A 23,380-nucleotide genomic window follows, 5' to 3' on the forward strand; every position below is an offset into this window, starting at 1 on the left:
ACATGGCTCACCAGATGTTTTGGTATTGTAGGTGACAACATGGCTAACCAGGTGTTTTGGTATTGTAGGTGACAACATGGCTAACCAGATGTTTTGGTATTGTAGGTGACAACATGGCTCACCAGGTGTTTTGGTATTGTAGTTGACAACATGGCTAACCAGGTGTTTTGGTATTGTAGGTGACAACATGGCTAATCAGGTGTTTTGGTATTGTAGGTGACAACATGGCTAACCAGGTGTCAGAGTTCCCCACTGAGCGGACGTTCCAGTACCAGCATAGCCTGCCTCCTCTCCCTGTACCGTCTCTAGAGGGGAGCCTTGCCAACTACCTGGATGCAGGTGAGATGCCAGCTGCATGTGTGACAGAGACGCTCTGTTAGCATGGACCCCGAATCATGTGTGTTTGTTGAGTTACTGAAATATCTGTGTGTATTTTCCAGTGCTGCCGTTTGCTACAGAGGAGGAGTACCAGGTGACTGCGGCCATAGTGAAGAGGTTTGGAGAGGGCATCGGCAACGACCTGCACCAAAAACTACTGCAGAGAGCCAGGACACGCAGGAACTGGGTACACACACTCAACTAGAAGTCGACCGATAATGATTTTTCAACGCCTATACCGTTATTGGAGGACCAAAAAAAGCAGATACCGATTAATCGGGCGATTTAAAAAAAAATATATATATATATTTGTAATAATGACAATTACAACAATACTGAATGAACAATGAACACTTTTATTTTAACTTAATATAATACATCAATAAAATCTATTTAGTCTCAAATAAATAATGCAAAAACAAAGTGTTGGAGAAGAAAGTAAAAGTGCAATATGTGCCATGTAAAAAAGCTAATGTTTAAGTTCCTTGCTCAGAACATGAGAACATATGAAAGCTGGTGGTTCCTTTTAACATGAGTCTTCAATATTCCCAGGTAAGAAGTTTTAGGTTGTAGTTATTGTAGGACTATTTCTCTCTATACCATTTGTATTTCATATACCTTTGACTATTGGATGTTCTAATAGGTACTTTAGTATTGCCAGCCTAATCTCGGGAGTTGATAGGCTTGAAGTCATAAACAGTGCAATGCTTGAAGCATTGCAAAGAGCTGCTGGCAAACGCAGGAAAGTGCTGTTTGAATGAATGCTTACGAGCCTGCTGCTGCCTACTATCGCTCAGTTAGACTGCGCTATAAAATCATAGACTTAATTATAATATAATAACACAGAAATATGAGCCGTAAGTCATTAATATGGTCAATTCCGGACACTATCATTTAGAATAATTTATTCTTTCAGTGAAATACGGAACCGTTCCGTATTTTATCTAACGGGTGGCATCCATAAGTCTAAATATTGCTGTTACATTGCACAACCTTCAATGTTATTTCATAATTATGTAAAATTCTGGCAAATTAGTTCGCAACGAGCCAGGCGACCCAAACTGTTGCACGTACCCTGACTCTGCGTGCAATGAACTCAAGAGAAGTGATACAATTTGACTAGTTAATATTGCCTGCTAACATTAATTTATTTTAACTAAATATGCAGGTTTAAAAATATATACTTCTGTGTATTGATTTTAAGAATGGCGTTTATGTTTATGGTTAGGTACACATTGGTGCAACGACAGTGCCTTTTCCGCGAATGCACTTGTTAAATCACCTGTTTGGCGAAGTAGGCTGTGATTCAATGATAAATGAACAGGCACCGCATCGATTATATGCAACGCATAACAAGCTAGATAAACTAGTAATATCATCAACCATGTGTAGTTAACTAGTGATTATGATTGATTGATTGTTTTTTATAAGATAAGTTTAATGCTAGCTAGCAACTTACCTTGGCTCCTTGCTGCACTCGCATAACAGGTAGTCTGCCTGCCACGCAATTTCCTCATGGAGTGCAATGTAATCGGCCACGATGGGTGTCCAAAAATGCCGATTACCGATTGTTATGATCGGCCATTCCGATTAATCAGTCGACCTCTACACTCAACACACTGCACAGCTACAACCTGTGGGAACTGGTCACACACCATGCTCGACCCTGAGCAACTACAAAAGGGAATCTTTGAGTGTTTTAAATACTGCAGTCATTATGGTCTCCCTGCAGTGTTTCATCTTTATTCTGTGTCTGTGTGTTTTCCTGCAGTTGGAGGAGTGGTGGTTGGATGCAGCCTATCTGGAAATGCGTTGCCCCTCCCAGTTGAATGTGAACTTCGGAGGTCCTGCACCCTACCTAGAGCACTGCTGGCCCCCTACAGAGGGAGTACAGTTACAGAGGACCAGCATAAGCATGTGGCACACTCTACAGTACTGGGACCTGCTTCGCACGTAAGATACTCACATTGAGTGTACAAAACACGTTTTTTCCATGACATAGACTGACCAGGTGAATCCAGGTGAAAGCTATAATCACTTATTGATGTCACTTCAATCAGTGTAGATGAAGGGGAGGAGACAGGTTAAAGAAGGATTTTTAACCTTGAGATAATTGAGACATGGATTGTGTGTGTGATAAATATTGAAGTGCCTTTTGAACGGGGAGTCAACATGGGCCAGCATCCCTGTGGAACGCTTTCGACACCTTGTAGAGTCCATGCTTCAACGAATTGAGGCTGTTCTGAGGGCAAAAGGGCGTGCAACTCAATATTAGGAAGGTGTTCCTAATGTTTTGTACACTCCGTGTATATATATTAAGGTTGCACACGCATCACAACTACTGCTACGATTGCTAAATAATGCACAATTTAAACACTTGCCCTCCAATCCCCCCCTTCCCCAAAACACGTGTTAATATTGAACTATAAATTGTGCCTTCCTGTATTATAGTTGTGACAAATATTCATTCTATTCTACTGAGCCAGTTACTTTATGTTCATATTATTATATTTTATTTCTTATTGTTTCATTGTCGAGAAGGAACCTGCAACTAAGCATTTAGTTGGACGGTGTGTACCTTGTGTATCCCTACCCACGTTCAGTACACACTCTCTGACTGTGTGGTCCCCGACAGGGAGAGGCTGGACCCTCATAAAGCTGGTAATGTGGTGTTGGATATGGACCAGTTCAGAATGCTGTTCTGTACATGTAAAGTTCCTGGAGTCACCAAGGATACCATCATCAACTACTTTAAGACAGGTAGGTGACCCCCCCGACACCGCCATGCAATATGATGTTTGTGGTTTGTTTGTGTGTAGTACTCTGTGTTATTTATTTAGGTGTGTTTGTGTGTGTTTTACATGTGTGTATTGATTACTTTAAGACATGAAGGTCAGTCAATCTGGAAAATTTCAGGAACGTTGAACGTTTCTTCAAGTGCAGTCACAAAAACCATCAAGCGCTATGATGAAACTGGCTCATGAGGACCGCCACAGGAAATGAAGACCCAGAGTTACCTCTGTTGCAGAGGATAAGTTCATTAGAATTACCAGCCCCAGAAAATGCAGCCCAAATAAATGCTTCACAGAGTTCAAGTAACAGACACATCTCAACATCAACTGTTCAGAGGAGACCGTCTGAATCAGGCCTTCATGCTCGAATTGCTGCAAAGAAACCACTACTAAAGGACACCAATAAGAAGAAGAGACTTGCTTGGGCCAATACACACAAGCAATGGACATAAGACCGGTGGAAATCTGTCCTTTGGTCTGATGAGGCCAGATTTTAGATTTTTGGTTCCAACCGTTGTGTCTTTGTGACGTGCAGCGTAGGTGAACAGATGATCTCTGCATGTGGGGTTCCCACTGTGAAGCATGGAGGAGGAGGTGTGATTGGGTGGGGGTGCTTTGCTGGTGACACTCAGAGATTTATTTAGAATTCAAGGCACACTTAACCAGCATGGCTACCACAGCATTCTGCATCGATACGCCATCCCATCTGGTTTGACTATAATTTGTTTTTCAAAAGGACAATGACCCAAAATAAGGGCTATTTGACTAAGGATAATGATGGAGTGCTGCATCAGATGACCTGGCCTCCACAATCACCTGACCTAACCCAATTGAGATGGTTTGGGATCAGTTGGACCGCAGAGTGAAGGAAAAGCAGCGAACAAGTGCTCAGCATATGTGGGAACTTCTTAAAAACTGTTGGATAAGCATTCCAGATGAAGCTGGTTGAGAGAATGCCAAGAGTGTGCAAAGCTGCCATCAAGGCAAGGAGTGGCTACTTTGAAGAATCTCAAATATAAAATATAGGTTGATTTGTTTAACACTTTTTTGGTTACTGCCTGATTCCATATGTGTTGTTACATAGTTTTGATGTCTTCACTATTATTCTACAATGTAGAAAATTGTAAAAATAAAGTAAAACCCTGGAATGAGTAGGTGTGTCCAAACTTTTGACTGATACTGTATGTATTGATGTTTTTTCTGTGTGTGTTGTAGAGAGCGAGGGTCCATGCCCCTCCCATGTGGTGGTGATGTGTAAGGGGCGTTTCTTCTCGTTTGATGCAGTGTGTGACGGACACATTCTTACCCCTCCAGAGCTGCTCAGGTATTCTGGCCGGTGGATATTTAGGTATATTTGTGTGCATCTGCATATATTTGCATGTATTTATGTGTGTGTGTGTGTGTGTGTGTGTGTGTGTGTGTGTGTGTGTGTGTGTGTGTGTGTGTGTGTGTGTGTGTGTGTGTGTGTGTGTGTGTGTGTAGGCATCTGACCCATGTGAAGCAGTGTTGTGAGGGGGAGCCTACAGGTGACGGAATCGCCGCTCTCACCTCAGAGGAGAGGACACGCTGGGCTAAGGTGTGTGTGTGAAGTTGGCTGTGCAGAACGGACATCACCATGCACTAAACGTGTCTCTCTCTCGTGTCTCTCTCTTTCTATTCAATTTCAATTCAATTTAAGGGTCTGTGTGTCTGTAGGCCAGGGAGTATCTGATAGGTATAGATCCAGCCAATAAGACCATCTTAGAGACCATCCAGAGCAGTCTGTTTGTGGTCTCACTGGACGATGCTAAACCCTACGCTACTGCAGAGAACTACACACCGGTACGTACACACACACACACACACACACACACCCTCTAGACAGAAATGTGCAATAGCAAGTTGAGTTTGTAAAGGTAATGAGCAGACTTGAGTCCAGGATGCGGGCAAAGTAAAATGCAAAGGAAAATAATTAGCACCAGAGGCTAAAAAGCTAACTTTCAGTCAAACAATGAGAGCAGTGAGACTTCTGCCGCTTTGTGATGTTGTCCAGTACAGAGAGTGAGATCTTTTTAAGTTGTGTGTAAGCATTTAAGCAGGTTACACGTTTTGATTGTATGCAAAGATATGTCTGGATATGACCTCTGGGTCGTCGTCTTGCATCCTGGTTGGCCCCTACAACACACACATACACCACAGACAACCATACCATCCTAAGTGTGGTATAATCTGATCTTTGCACCCAGGTGTCCCTGGAGGTGCTGACAGGAGACCCCACCATCCGCTGGGGAGACAAGTCCTACAACTCCATCTCCTTTGCTGACGGAACCTTCGGATCCAATTGTGACGTGTGTTACTGTTTTGTAGAGAGAGAGAGACGATTTGAAATAACAATACTCCTCTGTTAGCAGTAGTGTAATGATGTTTTGTTGTGAGTGTGCTCCTATATATGGTAATTGCTGGTGTGTGTTGTAGCATGCCCCATTTGAAGGCATGGTGCTGGTAACTCACTGTTACTATGTGGATCAGCAGCTCAAAGCTACAGACGGCAAGTGGAAGGTAAATACCGTTTCTATTAAACTTATTTTCAGTGACTGTATATCTTGTTTGTCCTTAATTCTAAGTACCTTTCACTGTAAGCAAACAGTATAATTTGTATTGTGTGTGTCTGTGTAGGGCTCTGAGACAGTGCGGCCTATGCCTCTTCCTGAAGAGTTGGTCTTCACTGTGGATGACAGAGTCAGGAGTGACGTTGCACATGCCAAGCAACAGTACTTTGAGACTGTGAGTTCACACATAAACACATACACATTCATGACTCTGCTTCCCCGTGGTGGTCAGATTGGACCATCGCAGGTGTTGTGTTGATCACAAACACACCCTCACAGGCCCTTACACTCCCCAACACACACAACTCTAATCTGAGTGATATCTGGTTTGACAGACACCTGTGTGTGTGTCTCCAGACTCAGGACTTGCAGGTGGTGTGTTATGCGTTCACCTCGTTTGGGAAAGCAGCCATCAAACAGAGGAAGCTCCACCCAGACACCTTCATACAACTGGCCCTTCAACTGGCTTATTACAGACAGCATGGGAGGTAACACCATCCATCCAGCCAGGGCCGGCTCTAGCCTTTTTGGGGCTCTAAGCGAGATTTCGTTGGGGCCTAAGCTAGGCCATGGGGGGGAGAGACATTATTTTCAGTTTTAAAGCAAATTTCTTGTAATTCTACACATTTTGCCGTGACTTATGCCATGTTAATGATGATAGAGTGAGTGACTAACAAAATCAATAGGGGCCCCCTGGAGGTCAGGGCCCCTAGGCACCCTGGTCAGTGTTTAGCCATGATTACATGTTTAGATAGCTGGCTAGACTAACTTACCAATTCAAAAATGTTAGAAGACATGGTGAATTGAGTGACTGCCAGAGCTGACATAACAAGAGAGAAATTGCTGGTGCAGAACCACATTTTGACCTTGCAACTGGTGTATTCTACTATTCTAACTCTCAAATAATAATAATTTGGGGGGAGGTTGAGGGTGCCCTAGCGGCCTGGGGCCCTAAGCAACGGCTTATGTCTCTTATGCTTGGAGCCGGCCCTGCATCCACTATCATCCAATTAATCCATCAACCCAACATTCATCCACCCGCCCATCCATCTATCCATCAAATTCATCCATCCTTCCTCCAATATTCTCTCCATAACTGATGATAATCCCCCCTCCCAGGTTAGGTAGTTGCTATGAGACAGCGATGACCAGAAGGTTCTACCACGGCAGGACTGAGACCATGAGGCCCTGTACCCTGGAGGCACAGAACTGGTGCCATACCATGCTCCTCCCTGCAGCCAGTGTAAGTGTGAGATTGTGTGTGTATCCAGTAAACGATTAGTTCTTCATACATTGTCATGCCATACATGTAAATCTGGCGACCAGGCTATTTACACTCTGACTTTCTGTATGTCTCCCAGGCTGAGGCTAAGAGGAAAGCCCTGCTGCTGGCCTTCAACAAGCACAACAAACTGATGGCTGAGGCACAGAACGGAAAAGGTTTTGACAGACATCTCCTGGGCCTGTACCTGATTGCCAAGGAGGAGGGACTTCCTATGCCAGACCTTTTCACTGATCCACTGTATTCCAAGAGGTGTGTGTGTGTGTGTGTGTTTATGGTGTTTTTGTAATTTGTGTGTGTTCTCTCTCCAGTGGCGGGGGCGGTAACTTTACCTTGTCCACAAGTCTGGCTGGCTACACCACAGTTCATGGGGTGGGCGCTCCCATGGTGCACCATGGCTACGGGTTCTTCTACCGCATCCGTGACGACAGGTGGGCTAACACACCCACACACAAGACCTGGACTATGGACAATGACCATTCATTTAATGAATACATTTTTTTCTGATTATTGTTGGCTTGTTTGACATTTTATGGCATTGTTAGGAGCTTGAAACATAAGCATATCACTGCACCCGCTATAACGTCTGCTAAACTGTGTATGCGACCAATAAACTTTGATTTGATTTTGAACAGTCACTTCAGCTATTTAGTCTCTCATGTAGTTAGTAGAATTTGTAGTTTTTCTTTAGTACATCTGTCTTCTCTAGGATGGCCTGATAGAAGCTTCTGGTGTCTGACTTGTACTTCCTGTTTCAGGATCGTGGCTTCCTGTACGGCGTGGAAGTCCAGTCCAGAGACAGATGCAGAGACACTGTTCCAGAACCTGGTTACCTCCCTGCATGAGATGCTACATCTCGCTACCACAGCTCAGCTCTAACACACACACACGCAGAGTTTTTAGATGGCAGACAATAATAATTGTTTAATTTTGTCCAAATCAATGCAAAGGCATTGTAACAATGCAGCAGGTAGCCTAGAGGTTAGAATTAGGCCAGTTACTGAAAGGTCGCTAGTTTGAATCCCCGAGCCAATAAGGTGATAAATCTTTCGATGTGCCCTTGAGCAAGCCACTTAAACCTATTTGCTCCTTTGCCATGACCCTACTCTCCGGGGTTGTCTCAGGGGGAGTTGGGATATGCAAAAAACACATTTCCAATGGGAAATAGGACAAGCATAAGCACCCACCAAATTATTATTACAATGCAGTCCTTGATTGTTTTCTTGAAGTTTATTTTTGCACTTAAATTAATGTAATTCTCTGATTTTGTGCGGCAGCTAGATTGGGAATTTCCTGTTTTAAAATGTATTGATTGAACTTCCTACCATGATTCCACAAATTCAGGTAATGCCTCCTTGTTTTGGCCTGTTTGCTTCAGATTCGTTCCTAGTGAATATGACTCAAGACTAAGAGCAGGAAACGTCCCCTGGCACTAGAATGAGTTATACCGTAGAGATATCAAATCAAGTTTATTTTATATAGCCCTTCGTACATCAGCTAATATCTCGAAGTGCTGTACAGAAACCCAGCCTAAAACCCCAAACAGCAAGGAATGCAGGTGTAGAAGCACGGTTGAAGCACAGTTGAAGTCGGAAGTTTACATACACTTAGGTTGGAGTCATTAAATCTCGTTTTTCAACCACTCCACAAATTTCTTGTTAAAAAAACTATAGTTTTAGCAAGTCGGTTAGGACATCTACTTTGTGCATGACAAGTAATTTTTCCAACAATTGTTTACAGAATTTACATAATTCACAATTCCAGTGGGTCAGAGGTTTACATACACTAAGTTGACTGTGCCTTTAAACAGCTTGGGAAATTCCTGAAAATGATGTCATGGCTTTAGAAGCTTCTAATAGGCTAATTGACATCAATTGGAGGTGTACCTGTGGATGTATTTCAAAGCCTACCTTCAAACTCAGTGCCTCTTTGCTTGACATTGTGGGTAAATCAAAAGAAATCAGCCAAGACCTCAGAAAAAAAATTGTAGACCTCCACAAGTCTGGTTCATCCTTGGGAGCAATTTCCAAACGCCTGAAGGTACCACGTTCATCTGTACAAACAATAGTACGCAAGTATAAACACCATGGGACCACGCAGCCATCATACTGCTCAGGAAGGAGACGTGTTCTGTCTCCTAGAGATGAACGTACTATGGTGCGAAAAGTGCAACTCAATCCCAGAACAACAGCAAAAGGACCTTGTGAAGATGCTGGAGGAAACTGGTACAAAAGTATCTATATCCACAGTAAAACGAGTCCTATATCGACACAACCTGAAAGGCCGCTCACCAAGGAAGAAGCCACTGCTCCAAAACCGCTATTAACTTCTTATGGCTGCAGGGGCAGTATTGAGTAGCTTGGATGAAAGGTGCACAGAGGTGCCCATAGTAAACTGCCTGCTCCTCAGTCCCAGTTGCTAATATATGCATATTATTATTCATATTGGATAGAAAACACTCTGAAGTTTCTAAAACTGTTTGAATTATGTCTGTGAGTATAACAGAACTCATATGGCAGGTAAAAACCTGAGAAGTTCCACTTCCTGTTTGAATTTTTTCTGAGGTGGCAGATTTTCAGCCAAGCTCTCATTGAAAATACAGCGAGATATTGATGAGTTTTCACTTCCTACGGCTTCCACTATTTGTCAACAGTCAATAGAACTTTGTCTGATGACTCTAATGTGAAGGGGGGCCGAAGGAGACAGGAATTAGTCAGGTCTGCCACGAGCTGACCATGCTTTCACCTGTCCACAACCTGAAACAGTCACACTCCAAACTCCACTATGGCCAAGACCAAAGAGCTGTCAAAGGACACCAGAAACAAAATTGTAGACCTGCACCAGGCTGGGAAGACTGAATCTGCAATAGGTAAGCAGCTTGGTTTGAAGAAATCAACTGTGGGAGCAATTATTAGGAAATGGAAGACATACAAGACCACTGATAATCTCCCTCGATCTGGGGCTCCACGCAAAATCTCACCCCGTGGGGTCAAAATGATCACAAGAACGGTGAGCAAAAATCCCAGAACCACACGGGGGGACCTAGTGAATGACCTGCAGAGAGCTGGGACCAAAGTAACAAAGCCTACCATCAGTAACACACTACGCCGCCAGGGACTCAAATCCTGCAGTGCCAGACGTGTCCCCCTGCTTAAGCCAGTACATGTCCAGGCCCGTCTGAAGTTTGCTAGAGAGCATTTGGATGATCCAGAAGAAGATTGGGAGAATGTCATATGGTCAGATGAAACCAAAATAGAACTTTTTGGTAAAAACTCAACTCGTCGTGTTTGGAGGACAAAGAATGCTGAGTTGCATCCAAAGAACACCATACCTACTGTGAAGCATGGGGGTGGAAACATCATGCTTTGGGGCTGTTTTTCTGCAAAGGGACCAGGACGACTGATCCGTGTAAAGGAAAGAATGAATGGGGCCATGTATCGTGAGATTTTGAGTGAAAACCTCCTTCCATCAGCAAGGGCATTGAAGATGAAACGTGGCTGGGTCTTTCAGCATGACAATGATCCCAAACACACCGCCCGGGCAACGAAGGAGAGGCTTCGTAAGAAGCATTTCAAGGTCCTGGAGTGGCATAGCCAGTCTCCAGATCTCAACCCCATAGAAAATCTTTGGAGGGAGTTGAAAGTCCGTGTTGCCCAGCAACAGCCCCAAAACATCACTGCTCTAGAGGAGATCTGCATGGAGGAATGGGCCAAAATACCAGCAACAGTGTGTGAAAACCTTGTGAAGACTTACAGAAAACGTTTGACCTCTGTCATTGCCAACAAAGGGTATATAACAAAGTATTGAGATAAACTTTTGTTATTGACCAAATACTTATTTTCCACCATAAAAAATCCTACAATGTGATTTTCTGGATTTTTTTTTCTCATTTTGTCTGTCATAGTTGAAGTGTACCTATGATGAAAATTACAGGCCTCTCTCATCTTTTTAAGTGGGAGAACTTGCACAATTGGTGGCTGACTAAATACTTTTTTGCCCCACTATCTATAATTCCATGTGTATAACTTGTATTATCATCTACATTTGAGTATTTATGTTGAAACAATGTGGCTATGCAAAATCACTTGATGTTTTTGGAACTAGTGAATGTAACGCGCTTATGTAAACTCAGATTTTTTGTTATAAATATGAACTTTATCAAACAAAACATGCATGTATTGTGTAACATGAAGTCCTATAAGTGTCATCTGATGAAGATAATCAAAGGTTAGTGATTAATTTTCTCTATTTCTGCTTTTTGTGAAAGCTATATTTCGCTGGAAAAATGGCTTATTGTGGTTTGGTGGTGACCTAACATAATCGTTTGTAGTGCTTTCGCTGAAAAGCATATTTGAAATCGGACACTTTGGTGGGATTAACAACAAGATTACCTTTAAAATGATATGACACATGTATGTTTGAGGAATTTTAATTATGAGATTTCTGTTGTTTGAATTTGGCGCCCTGCACTTTCACTGGCTGTTGTCATATCGATCCCGGTAGCGGGATGCAGCCATAAGAAGTTAAAAAAGCCAGACTACGGTTTGCAACTGCACATGGGGACAAAGATTGTACTTTTGGGAGAAATGTCCTCTGGTCTGATGAAACAAAAATAGAACTGCTTGGCCATAATGATCATCGTTATGTTTGGAGGAAAAAGGGGGATGCTTGCAAGCCGAAGAACACCATCCCAACCATGAAGCACGGGGGTGACAGCATCATGTTGTGGGGGTGCTTTGCTGCAGGAGGGACTGGTGCACTTCACAAAATAGATGTCATCATGAGGGAGGAAAATGACGTGGATATATTGACGTCAGTCAGGAAGTTAAAGCTTGGTCGCAAATGGATCTTCCAAATGGACAATGACCCCAAGCATACTTCCAAAGTTGTGGCAAAATGGCTTAAGGACAACAAAGTCAAGGTATTGGAGTGGCCATCACAAAGCCCTGACCTCAATCCTATAGAAAATGTGTGGGCAGAACTGAAAAAGCGTGTGCAAGCAAGGAGGCCTATAAACCTGACTCAGTTACACCAGCTCTGTCAGGAGGAATGGGCAAAAATTCACCCAACTTATTGTGGGAAGCTTGTGGAAGGCTACCCAAAACATTTGACCCAAGTTAAACAATTTAAAGGCAATGCTACCAAATACTAATTGAGTGTATGTAATCTTCTGACCCACTGGGAATGTGATGAAAGAAATAAAAGCTGAAATAAATCACTATTATTCTGACATTTCACATTCTAACTGACCTAAAACAGGGAATTTTTACTAGGATTAAATGTCAGGAATTGTGAAAAACTGAGTTTAAATGTATTTGGCTAAGGTGTATGTAAATTTCCGACTTCAACTGTAGATAGAAGACTGTAGTGCCCAAAAGCCCATTTCAGCATGGGCAGTGCCATTGAGGACTTCCTATGGGCGGCAGGTAGCCTAGCGGTTAAGAGCATTGGGCCAGTAACCGAAAAGTCGCTGGTTCGACTCCCCAAGCCGAGTAGATGAACAATTTGTCTGTGACCTTGAGCAAGGCACTTAACACTAGTTGCTCTTGTAACTCACTCTGGATAAGAGCATCTGCTCAATGACTAAAATGTAAAAATGTATGGGTTAAGGAAGGATCACATAATTCCATCCAGGTCACCAGGATTATACTCGTAAATGAGACATTCCATAACTGCAGGTGGCAATATTTTGCAAACCTTTGGTTTATATCTGTTCAAACAACACACTCTAGGTGGCAGTGTGCTAACCTGGGTACCAGTCTTTTTAGCTAACATTCCATTGCTTGCCACTTCTGTCATTTTACAAGGAGACTGGCCTTTCTTCAATCTTCAAATATGAACATTCTATAATTTAATGAGCTCGAGGACATCAGAGGATTTGATCCTGATTCAATAACCCTCATAGCTATCCTCCAATCAAAGGTTATGCAAATATTGGAACTTTTTTCTGCACAGATCTTGGTGTCCTGTTGCTAAGCTATGTTTTTTTGCTAGGTGCTAGCTCAAGTTGCTAACTTGCGTCTTAAAAGGAGCTACATGTACAATTTTTGCATTGTAATTTCATAAAATGTCTAATCTGCAGTAATAGTGGAATGAAGGTGTTTCACAATAATGTTATTTTGGCCCAATACAAAATCGCATTCTAAAATGCAGACTTTTTCCTATTTGGCAACAAAAGCCAGACCGGCTTCTGTTGTTAAGATGGGAAAACTGCATCCCCCTCTCTTCCATCCTGCGACGTGGTCATCGCCTCCTCGAGCACAACGAACAATGGCAGACTGGGGAAAGCGGCCAATGTAGAAATCGCTCTGTCATTTCCTGGCTGCTAAAACTCAACACTCTTCGTTCAATTTCAGTTTGTGAGAAAACAATAGCTGAATAGTGTAGGGAATCGTTGTACCATTGAATCGCTGTGAAGTATATTTTCAATAACAAATATTGTTTTTACGGCTGTTTGAAGTTGGTGGACAAAACTTAAAGTAAAATGGTGTCCATCATGGTCCATGCTATCCGGGATTCTTGGGACGTACCAACTCTGAAATGTTAAAAGGTTAGGGTAGGTGTTTAGGGTAGGCATGTCCCAAGGAATCGGTATAGCACTAACATCTCCACCATGTTACAGGGAAATGGCATGCGGGGGAGTTCTTTGGAATACAACCTACTGTAGTTAGTGTAATCTGTGTAATACGTTGAATTATATGAAACAATGTCTGGAGTTAATGGAGCAGGTGTGGATATACTCCAAGCTATCTTCCCAGTCTGCCACAGAAATGTCAGTCCGTAGTTCTTCATCCCATTTTGCCTTAATGGCATCTGTAGACGGTGTGCTAACAGATTGAAAAGCGTCATATCGACGAGATATCTGTTTGTCTGGTGGTGGTGTGGGGCATATTTTTATGCATCTGTCAAACATTTAGCATTCCCAAATGTCGGAAGATGTTTTCTAGCAGTCTCTAATCTGTAGGTATCTGAAAAAGTTACGTCTGGGAAGATTATACATTTCCCTCAGCAACTCAAAGGAGGCAAAGGTCCCTTCTATTTATAGATCCCCTATGGTATTTATCCCTAGCTCTCCCCATCGCTCAAAGGTGGTATCAAGGTTAGAAGGGGAAATGGAGGGATTCCTGGCAACAGGGAGCATGAATGAAATTGGTCAAAGTGGACTTTAATTTGCTTCCAGATTCGGGCTGTGCTGTGTATAATAGGATTGTTACTAAACTCAGCAAAAAAAGAAACATCCTCACTACCAACTGCGTTTATTTTCAGCAAACTTAACATGTGTAAATATTTGTGTGAACATAACAAGATTCAACAATGAGACAAACTGAACAAGATCCACAGACATGTGACTGACAAATGGAATAATGTGTCCCTGAACAAAGGGGGGGTCAAAATCAATAGTAACAGTCAGTATCTGGTGTGGCTAATAGCTGCATTAAGTACTGCAGTGCATCTCCTCATGGACTGCACCAGATATGCCAGTTCTTGCTGTGAGATGTTACCCCACTCTTCCACCAAGGCACCTGCAAGTTCCCGGACATTTTCTGGGGGACTCTAGCCCTCACCCTCCGATCCAACAGGTCCCAGACGTGCTCAATGGGATTGAGATCCAGGCTCTTTGCTGGCCATGGCAGGACACTGACATTCCTGTCTTGCAGGAAATCACGCACAGAACGATTAGTATGGCTGGTGGCATTGTCATGCTGGAGGGTCATGTCAGGATGAGCCTGCAGGAAGGGTACCACATGAGGGAGGAGGATGTCTTCCCTGTAACGCACAGCGTTGTGATTGCCTGCAATGACAACAAGCTCAGTCCGACGATGCTGTGACACACCGCCCCAGACCATGACGGACCCTCCACCTCCAAATCGATCCCACTCCAGAGTACAGGCCTCTGTGTAACGCTCATTCCTTCGATGATAAATGCGAATCCGACCATCACCCCTGGTGAGACAAAACCGTGACTCGTCAGTGAAGAGCACTTTTTGCCAGTCCTGTCTGGTCCAGCGACGGTGGGTTTGTGCCCATAGGCGACGTTGTTGCCGGTGATGTCTGGTGAGGACCTGCCTTACAACAGGCCTACAAGCCCTCAGTCCAGCCCTCTCTCAGCCTATTGCGGACAGTCTGAGCACTGATGGAGGGATTGTGTGTTCCTGGTGCAACTCAGGCAGTTGTTGTTGCCATCCTGTAACTGTCCCGCAGGTGTGATGTTCGGATGTACCGATCCTGTGCAGGTGTTGTTACACGTGGTCTGCCACTGCGAGGACGATCAGCTGTCCATCGTGTCTCCCTGTAGCGCTGTCTTAGGCGTCTCACGGTACGGACATTGCAATGTATTGCCCTGGCCACATCTGCAGTCCTCATGCCTCCTTGCAGCATGCCTACGGCACTTTCACGCGGATGTGCAGGGACCCTGGGCATCTTTCTTTTGGTGTTTTTCAGAGTCAGTACAAAGGCCTCTTTAGTGTCCTAAGTTTTCATAACTGTGACCTTAATTGCCTACCGTCTGTAAGCTGTTAGTGTCTTAACGACCGTTCCACAGGTGCATGTTCATTAATGGTTTATGGTTCATTGAACAAGCATGGGAAACCGTGTTTAAACCCTTTATAATGAAGATCTGTGAAGTTATTTGGATTTGTATTAATTATCTTTGAAAGACAGGGTCCTGAAAAAGGGACGTTTCTTTTTTTGCTGAGTTTATAAAAGTGACATCTCCAAATTGACAGGCGACAAAATCACATTACCAACAGAGAAGGGGTGGCAATCCTCACGCTCCATACTAAGCCAACTGGAGAACAGAAGTCCATCATCCAGACAAAACGTAACAGCATGGAGGTTCGCGGCCCAATAATAAAATATTACATTTGGGAGAGACAATCCTCCTTCCATCTTGGATTTACAGAGGAGTTGTTTACCTATCCTGTGTGTTTTATAATCCCAGATGAATGGAATGATAATTGAGTCCAGTTGTTTATGAAAGGACTTAGGTATGAATACTGGGACGTTCTGGAATAGGTAGAGCAGTTGTGGGCGGAAGACCATTTTAATGGAATTAATTCTTCCGAGCAGAGAAATTGGGAGAGTTCTCCAAAATTGTATGTTTGCCTTGAGTTTTTGCATCAGAGAGGGGAAATTGTCTTTAAATAGTGAGGAGTATTGTTTGGTAACTACAATTCCTAGGTAGGTATATTTCTCTGAAGATAACTTAAATGGAAGAAGTTCTAACCAAGAGGTGTTTTGCAACCGTATGGGCATTAATTCACTCTTGTTCCAATTTATTCTGTATCCCGAAAAGGTGAAGGTGTCAGGCGCAGGAGAGCAGAGATGTCTGAGATGTGTACTTTTAATGGGCAAGTCCACCAAAACAGGTATGACAATACAAAAATCAAACGGCCTCGACAACAGAGAAACCCGTTACTCACGCAAGGAGGAACAAACAAAGCTCCTAAATAACACACTCCTATAAAATGCATGAAACAAAAAAGGGCACAACCTAACTGAGCAACATCACAATAATATATAATCCCGCACAAACCTAGGCAGGCAACAGGGTAAATTATACACACAGAAATTAAGGCAAATGAAACCAGGTGTGAAAGAACCAAAGACAAAACAAACAGAAAAGGAAAAAGGGATCGGTGATGGCTAGTAGGCCGGCGACGCCGAGGACCGCCCGAACAGGGAGAGGAACTACCTTCGATGGAAGTCGTGACAATCTTTAGTATTATAGCCGTGTATTGCTGCGTGAGATCTGAGCGAGAGGTTCAATAATTAGAACAAAGAGCAGATGCACAACCCTGCCTTGTCCCTCTATAAAGGTTAAATCGGGGCGACAAAGATTGGTTAGTGAGTATTCTTGCACAGGGGTTCCTATATAAAAGCTGGATCCAATTTATGAACCCATCTCCAATATTACATTATGTAGGACCTTGAATAGATGGGACCACTCAACTTGGTCAAAGGCCTTTTCGGCGTCAAGAGATATAACGGCAAGGTCCACGTTGGGTAACCTCTGAGCATACATAATGTTGAAGAGGTGCCTGAGATTGAAGAATGAGTTTCTGTTAGGGATAAAGCCGGTCTGGTCCGAATGGACCAATTTGCCCACTAAAGTGCTAAGAGTTTTAGCTAAAATCTTTTGGTCTGTATTAAGGAGAGATATTGGTCTATATGACCCTACCTCTTCCGGGTCTTTACCCTTCTTATGTATAACTGTAATGAACGCCTCATCCAAAGTAGGTGGGAGAGCTCCATCCTCATTGGCCTGAACCAACATTTTGTGCAGGTAGGGAGAGAGCATGTTGCTGAATGTTTTATAGAATTCACCAGGGTATCCATCTGGGCCCGGGGTCTTGCCACTCTTTAGAGATTTAATTGTTTCTCAAATTTCTCCAAGAGATATTTCCTTATTCAGGAAGTTGGAATCTTCCTGGTTCAGGGCAGGGAGATTAGTCCTCCAAAAAGTTTTGCATAATTAAGGGGTTAAGATCTGCTTTAGATGTGTATTTAGTCTCGTAAAACTGACGGAATCCGTCATTGATGTCTTTGGGGGAAGAGAGTAATTCCCCAGATGCAGATTTAACTTTGTGAATCATTCGGTCACTCAGTTTTTCGAAGTTGTCTGGCGAGAAATTTGTGTGGTTTGTCACCAAACTCAAAATATTTTTGCTTGGCATAGAGAAAAGATTTATCAATTTTAGCTGAGAGAATTTGATTATATTCACATTTTAGAGGTAATTTTTTAAATGTTTCTCCATAGATGGATGGCTAGCATTTTCCCTATCCAGTAAGTGAATTTGTCCCTCCAATTCTACAAATTCTTCTGTTTTGCCTACTCCTGGCAGCCTGAAGACAGATGATACAGCCTCTCAGATAAGCCTTCAGTGTTTCCCACAATAATGCTGGGGAAGTCTCTGTGTTGTCATTGGTATCAAAGAAAAATATAATTTGGTCTTTAAGATGTTCACAGAATGTTGGTTCTGTGAGGAGCTGAGGATTCAACCTCCAGACCCTCTCGTTTGATACGATGTCACCCAATCTCAGGGAGAAGGTGAGTGGACTGTGGTCAGAGATTATAATATCATGATACCTCACATTACAGGTATAATGGAGTAATTTCGCATCAACCAAAAAGTAGTCAATTCGAGGCCTCCCAGGTGGCGCAGTGGTTAAGAGCACTGCATCGCAGTGCTAGCTGCGCCACCAGAGTCTCTGGGTTTGCGCCCAGGCTCTGTCGCAGGCGGCCGCGACCGGGAGGTCCGTGGGGCGATGCACAATTGGCATAGCGTCGTCCGGGTTAGGGAGGGTTTGGCCGGTAGGGATATCCTTGTCTCATCGCGCTCCAGCGACTCCTGTGGCGGGCCGGGCGCAGTGCGCGCTAACCGAGGGGGGCGGGTGCACAGTGTTTCCTCCAACACATTGGTGCGGCTGGCTTCCGGGTTGGAGGCGCGCTGTGTTAAGAAGCAGTGCGGCTTGGTTGGGTTGTGCTTCGGAGGACGCATGGCTTTCGACCTTCGTCTCTCCCGAGCCCGTACGGGAGTTGTAGCGATGAGACAAGATAGTAATTACTAGCGATTGGATACCATGAAAATTGGGGAGAAAAGGGGATAAAATGTATATAAAAAAATAAAAAAAAGTAGTCAATTCGGGTATAAACATTGAATATGAGAGTAAAAGGAATATTCCCTACCCGTTGGGTTAGAGATCCTCCACATATCAAATAAGTTAGAATTTTTTTATATAGGGATTCAAGAATTTGCTTGAATAGGAGGACGGGGTACACCGGGTAGAGGATCTATCCAAATATTGGTCTAGCACACAGTTAAGGTCCCCTCCAATGACCAGATTAGTATGGGAGATATCTGGAATCAAGGCAAGGACTCTTTTGAAAAAAGAGGGGTTATCAATGTTTGGCCCATAGATATTCAGTAGAGTTACAGAAGTAGAGTGGATCTCTCCTATTACGATCACATAACGACCCTCTTTATCCACAATAGTGGTTTTATGTAGAAAGTGAATTCCTTTCCGTACCAGAATCGCTGTGCCTCTTGTTTTGGCGGAGAAGTTAGAATGATAAACTTGTCCCACCCACCTACATTTAAGTCTGCTATGAGAATTGTTTTTCAGATGGGTTTCTTGCAAAAATATAATATCAGACGAGAGTGCTTTCAAGTGGGCTAGGACCTTGCCTCTCTTAATTGGTTTGTTTAAACCGTTGACGTTCCAGGATTAAATGTAAGCCCCGCCCTCCTCTCGTTTGTAGTTCCTATGGTGGCCTGTATAACATGGAACTCAATAAAAAGGTAAGAAAGCGCATCAAACCATCACGATCAGCATATGTAGCACCTACACCCGAGCAGTATCCAACCGACCCCTCCCCCCCAGCAAGCACCCTTACTCTACTTAAACGTACCCCCCAATCAAAAAAAAATTATAATTAAAAAACATACATACATATATATATATACATATATACACACATATACATATATATATACATATATATACATATACACACACATACATATATATATATATATATATATAGAGTGGGGAGAAGAAGTATTTGATACACTGCCGATTTTGCAGGTTTTCCTACTTACAAAGCATGTAGAGGTCTGTAATTTTTATCATAGGTACACTTCAACTGTGAGAGACGGAATCTAAAACAAAATTCCAGAAAATCACATTGTATGATTTTTAAGTAATTAATTTGCATTTTATTGCATGACATAAGTATTTGATACATCAGAAAAGCAGAACTTAATATTTGGTAAAAAAAACCTTTGTTTGCAATTTCAGAGATCATATGTTTCCTGTAGTTCTTGACCAGGTTTGCACACACTGCAGCAGGGATTTTGGCCCACTCCTCCATACAGACCTTCTCCAGATCCTTCAGGTTTCGGGGCTGTCGCTGGGCAATACGGACTTTCAGCTCCCTCCAAAGATTTTCTATTGGGTTCAGGTCTGGAGACTGTCTAGGCCACTCCAGGACCTTGAGATGCTTCTTACACAGTCACTCCTTAGTTGCCCTGGCTGTGTGTTTCGGGTTGTTGTCATGCTGGAAGACCCAGCCACGACCCATCTTCAATGCTCTTACTGAGGGAAGGAGGTTGTTGGCCAAGATCTCACGATACATGGCCCCATCCATCCTCCCCTCAATACGGTGCAGTCGTCCTGTCCCCTTTGCAGAAAAGCCTCCCCAAAGAATGATGTTTCCACCTCCATGCTTCACGGTTGGGATGGTGTTCTTGGGGTTGTACTCATCCTTCTTCTTCCTCCAAACACGGCGAGTGGAGTTTAGACCAAAAAGCTCTATTTTTGTCTCATCAGACCACATGACCTTCTCCCATTCCTCCTCTGGATCATCCAGATGGTCATTGGCAAACTTCAGACGGGCCTGGACATGCGTTGGCTTGAGCAGGGGGACCTTGCGTGCGCTGCAGGATTTTAATCCATGACTGCGTAGTGTGTTACTAATGGTTTTCTTTGAGACTGTGGTCCCAGCTCTCTTCAGGTCATTGACCAGGTCCTGCCGTGTAGTTCTGGGCTGATCCCTCACCTTCCTCATGATCATTGATGCCCCACGCGGTGAGATCTTGCATGGAGCCCCAGACCGAGGGTGATTGACCGTCATCTTGAACTTCTTCCATTTTCTAATAATTGCGCCAACAGTTGTTGCCTTCTCACCAAGCTGCTTGCCTATTGTCCTGTAGCCCATCCCAGCCTTGTGCAGGTCTACAATTTTATCCCTGATGTCCTTAGACAGCTCTCTGGTCTTGGTCATTGTGGAGAGGTTGGAGTCTGTTTGATTAAGTGTGTGGACAGGTGTCTTTTTTACAGGTAACGAGTTCAAACAGGTGCAGTTAATACAGGTAATGAGTGGAGAACAGGAGGGCTTCTTAAAGAAAAACTAACAGGTCTGTGAGAGCCGGCATTCTTACTGGTTGGTAGGTGATCAAATACTTATGTCATGCAATAAAATGCAAATGAATTACTTAAAAATCATACAATGTGATTTTCTGGATCTCACAGATTCCGTCTCTCACAGTTGAAGTGTACCTATGATAAAAATTACAGATCTCTACATGCTTTGTAAGTAGGAAAACCTGCAAAATCGGCAGTGTATCAAATACTTGTTCTCCCCACTGTATATACATATATATATACACACACACATATATATATATATACACATATACACATACATATATATACACATATATATATATATATATACACATATACACATATACACATACATATACACATATATATGTGTATATGTATATATGTGTGTATATATATATACACACACATATATACATATATACACATATATATATATATATACACACACACACATATATATACATACATACATATCTACACAAACATGTATACCCCAAAATAATAAAATTCTAATAATAGAATTCTAAGAGAAAATTAAGTACAAATAATAATTATATGTACACACAACTACACACATATACACAAACACCACAGAAGGCTGGTGGGAACCTAATGGGGAGAGCGGCCCACGGCTATGACAAAAGCAGAACGGCACAAAACACCAACCTGATATCCAGGTGTCTGATGCCACCCCATCTGCCCCGCCCCATCCATCACCACCAGTCCCCTGCAAACAGTAAATAAATGGTATGATAATAAGAATAATGAGAAATAAATAACGAAACAAAACAAAAAAAATGGGGGATATAAATATATCCATCCGAAAGTGTCAATGATCAAACCTGGAAAGCCACTCAAACAGGCATCGCTCTAAACTCCAACGACAGGTCAGTCGTCCAGCCGGAATGAAAGTGAAATTAAAGTTAAATGAAAGCTCTGACCGCCCTCCATTGGCCGGCTCAGCGTCTTACATGTCCGGCAGCGACAAATCTTCAGTTGGCAGCCCTTACTGAGACAGTTTAATAAGGTTTCACCCTTTATGGCACAGTATGGATTCGAGTCCATGAGCAGACTAACACACAATGACAAGGCACTCTAACCCATATGGGGGATTGGTGTATATTCCCGGATAAACTTCTCTGCGTCCAAAACCGAGGAGAGACGAATTTTCTCACCAGAAAGAGGGGTAATTCTGAGTCTGGCAGGGAAGAGCAAGGCTGGGCAAAGATGGAGTTTGTAGAGTGTGGTCATGATATCTCTGTAGCCGGCGCGATGCTTTGCCACATAGGGCGCATAATCCTCATTGACACGGAAGGGATGTCCTTTATGTAACAGGTTACCCCTCATTCGAGCCTCACACAGGATAAGATCCTTGGTCTTGAAACTGACAACAGATGATTACTGGGCGGGGACAAGAGTGTGATGTGCACGGTCCAGCTGCAGATCCGAAGCCAAAACATCCGATCCCATTGTATCCCTCAATAGCTTGGCGAAGAAGTCAGTGGGGCAAGAGCCAGCCTCTACCCCCTCTGCCAGAGCAACAACGCGAAGGTTATGACGTCTGGATCGGCCCTCTAGGTCAACCACTTTCACACTCTCCTGCAAGGACGTGCATAGCTTCTCCAACTCATCGATCCTACCAGCAATGAATTCAGAAGCCTTCAAGGTCCACAATACTCTGGCCCTGCGAAGCAACCATTCAAATGGTGCTCTTGATCTTGGTGTCCAGTTCAGCAATAGTAGCCTTAAAATCCTCAGCTATAGCAACACGTAGTTCTCCCAGAGTCCGGGTAAGTTCTGAAAGTGTCACGTTGTTACCTGTGCCTTCCGCCAATTCTGTCTCGTTTGGTGGGGAGGAGGCCTCCGATGAGGATTTGTCTTTTTTTTTTTCACCTTTATTTTTCTAGGCAAGTCAGTTAAGAACAAATTCATATTTTCAATGATGGCCTAGGAACAGTGGGTTAACTGCCTTGTTCAGGGGCAGAATGACAGATTTGTACCTTGTCAGCTCGGGGATTTGATCTTGCAACTTTTCGGTTACTAGTCCAACGCTCTAACCACTAGGCTACCTGCCGCCCCCTTGGTCGCCTATTACTCGGCATGTACACATAGAAAGTTACAATATTGTATTAGAAAGAGACTTATGTTGTAAAAAGTGCTGTAAAGTAGGTTGTTATATTGTTTTGTAAAAAAGTTGCAGGAGCCTCTCATACACAGCCGTTCACTCCAACATGCTAGCTCCGCCCCTCAATGATGTTAATCTTGAACAAATAAATGAATTAAGGTTTCTCTATTGATGCTTATTGCTTTGAACAAATTAGAAGGACAAATTTTACATTATAAATGAGTCCCATTGAACCCAAATTAAGGCCGATCTACACACCACAGAGTTTTACTGTGTGTTGCAAATGTATTTATTGCACTTGATG

The 23,380-nt window shown here is 43.2% G+C and overlaps 1 protein-coding gene across 2 annotated transcripts in view; it reads left to right on the top strand.

The window, feature by feature from the left end:
* The window catches only part of LOC120048783 (acyl-CoA-binding domain-containing protein 7-like), a 35,380-nt gene extending 26,839 nt beyond the window's left edge, over positions 1 to 8,541 (top strand). The window contains exons 2-16 of one of the 2 annotated variants that reach the window (XM_038994997.1): positions 217 to 339; positions 441 to 565; positions 2,150 to 2,331; positions 3,014 to 3,138; positions 4,386 to 4,494; positions 4,653 to 4,746; positions 4,866 to 4,991; positions 5,396 to 5,497; positions 5,625 to 5,708; positions 5,826 to 5,933; positions 6,116 to 6,246; positions 6,878 to 7,001; positions 7,120 to 7,292; positions 7,352 to 7,471; positions 7,799 to 8,533. In XM_038994997.1, the coding sequence (XP_038850925.1) occupies positions 225 to 339; positions 441 to 565; positions 2,150 to 2,331; positions 3,014 to 3,138; positions 4,386 to 4,494; positions 4,653 to 4,746; positions 4,866 to 4,991; positions 5,396 to 5,497; positions 5,625 to 5,708; positions 5,826 to 5,933; positions 6,116 to 6,246; positions 6,878 to 7,001; positions 7,120 to 7,292; positions 7,352 to 7,471; positions 7,799 to 7,919 (1,839 nt within the window). In that variant the 5' untranslated portion in view covers positions 217 to 224 and the 3' untranslated portion in view covers positions 7,920 to 8,533. Of the gene's footprint in view, positions 1 to 216; positions 340 to 440; positions 566 to 2,149; positions 2,332 to 3,013; positions 3,139 to 4,385; positions 4,495 to 4,652; positions 4,747 to 4,865; positions 4,992 to 5,395; positions 5,498 to 5,624; positions 5,709 to 5,825; positions 5,934 to 6,115; positions 6,247 to 6,877; positions 7,002 to 7,119; positions 7,293 to 7,351; positions 7,472 to 7,798 lie in introns of both variants that reach the window. The other variant, XM_038994999.1, reaches the window with a different exon arrangement.
* Positions 8,542 to 23,380: the final 14,839 nt, after the last annotated feature.

The sequence above is a fragment of the Salvelinus namaycush genome, chromosome 5 (assembly GCF_016432855.1).
Source record: "Salvelinus namaycush isolate Seneca chromosome 5, SaNama_1.0, whole genome shotgun sequence".
In the NCBI taxonomy this organism is placed as follows: domain Eukaryota; kingdom Metazoa; phylum Chordata; class Actinopteri; order Salmoniformes; family Salmonidae; genus Salvelinus; species Salvelinus namaycush.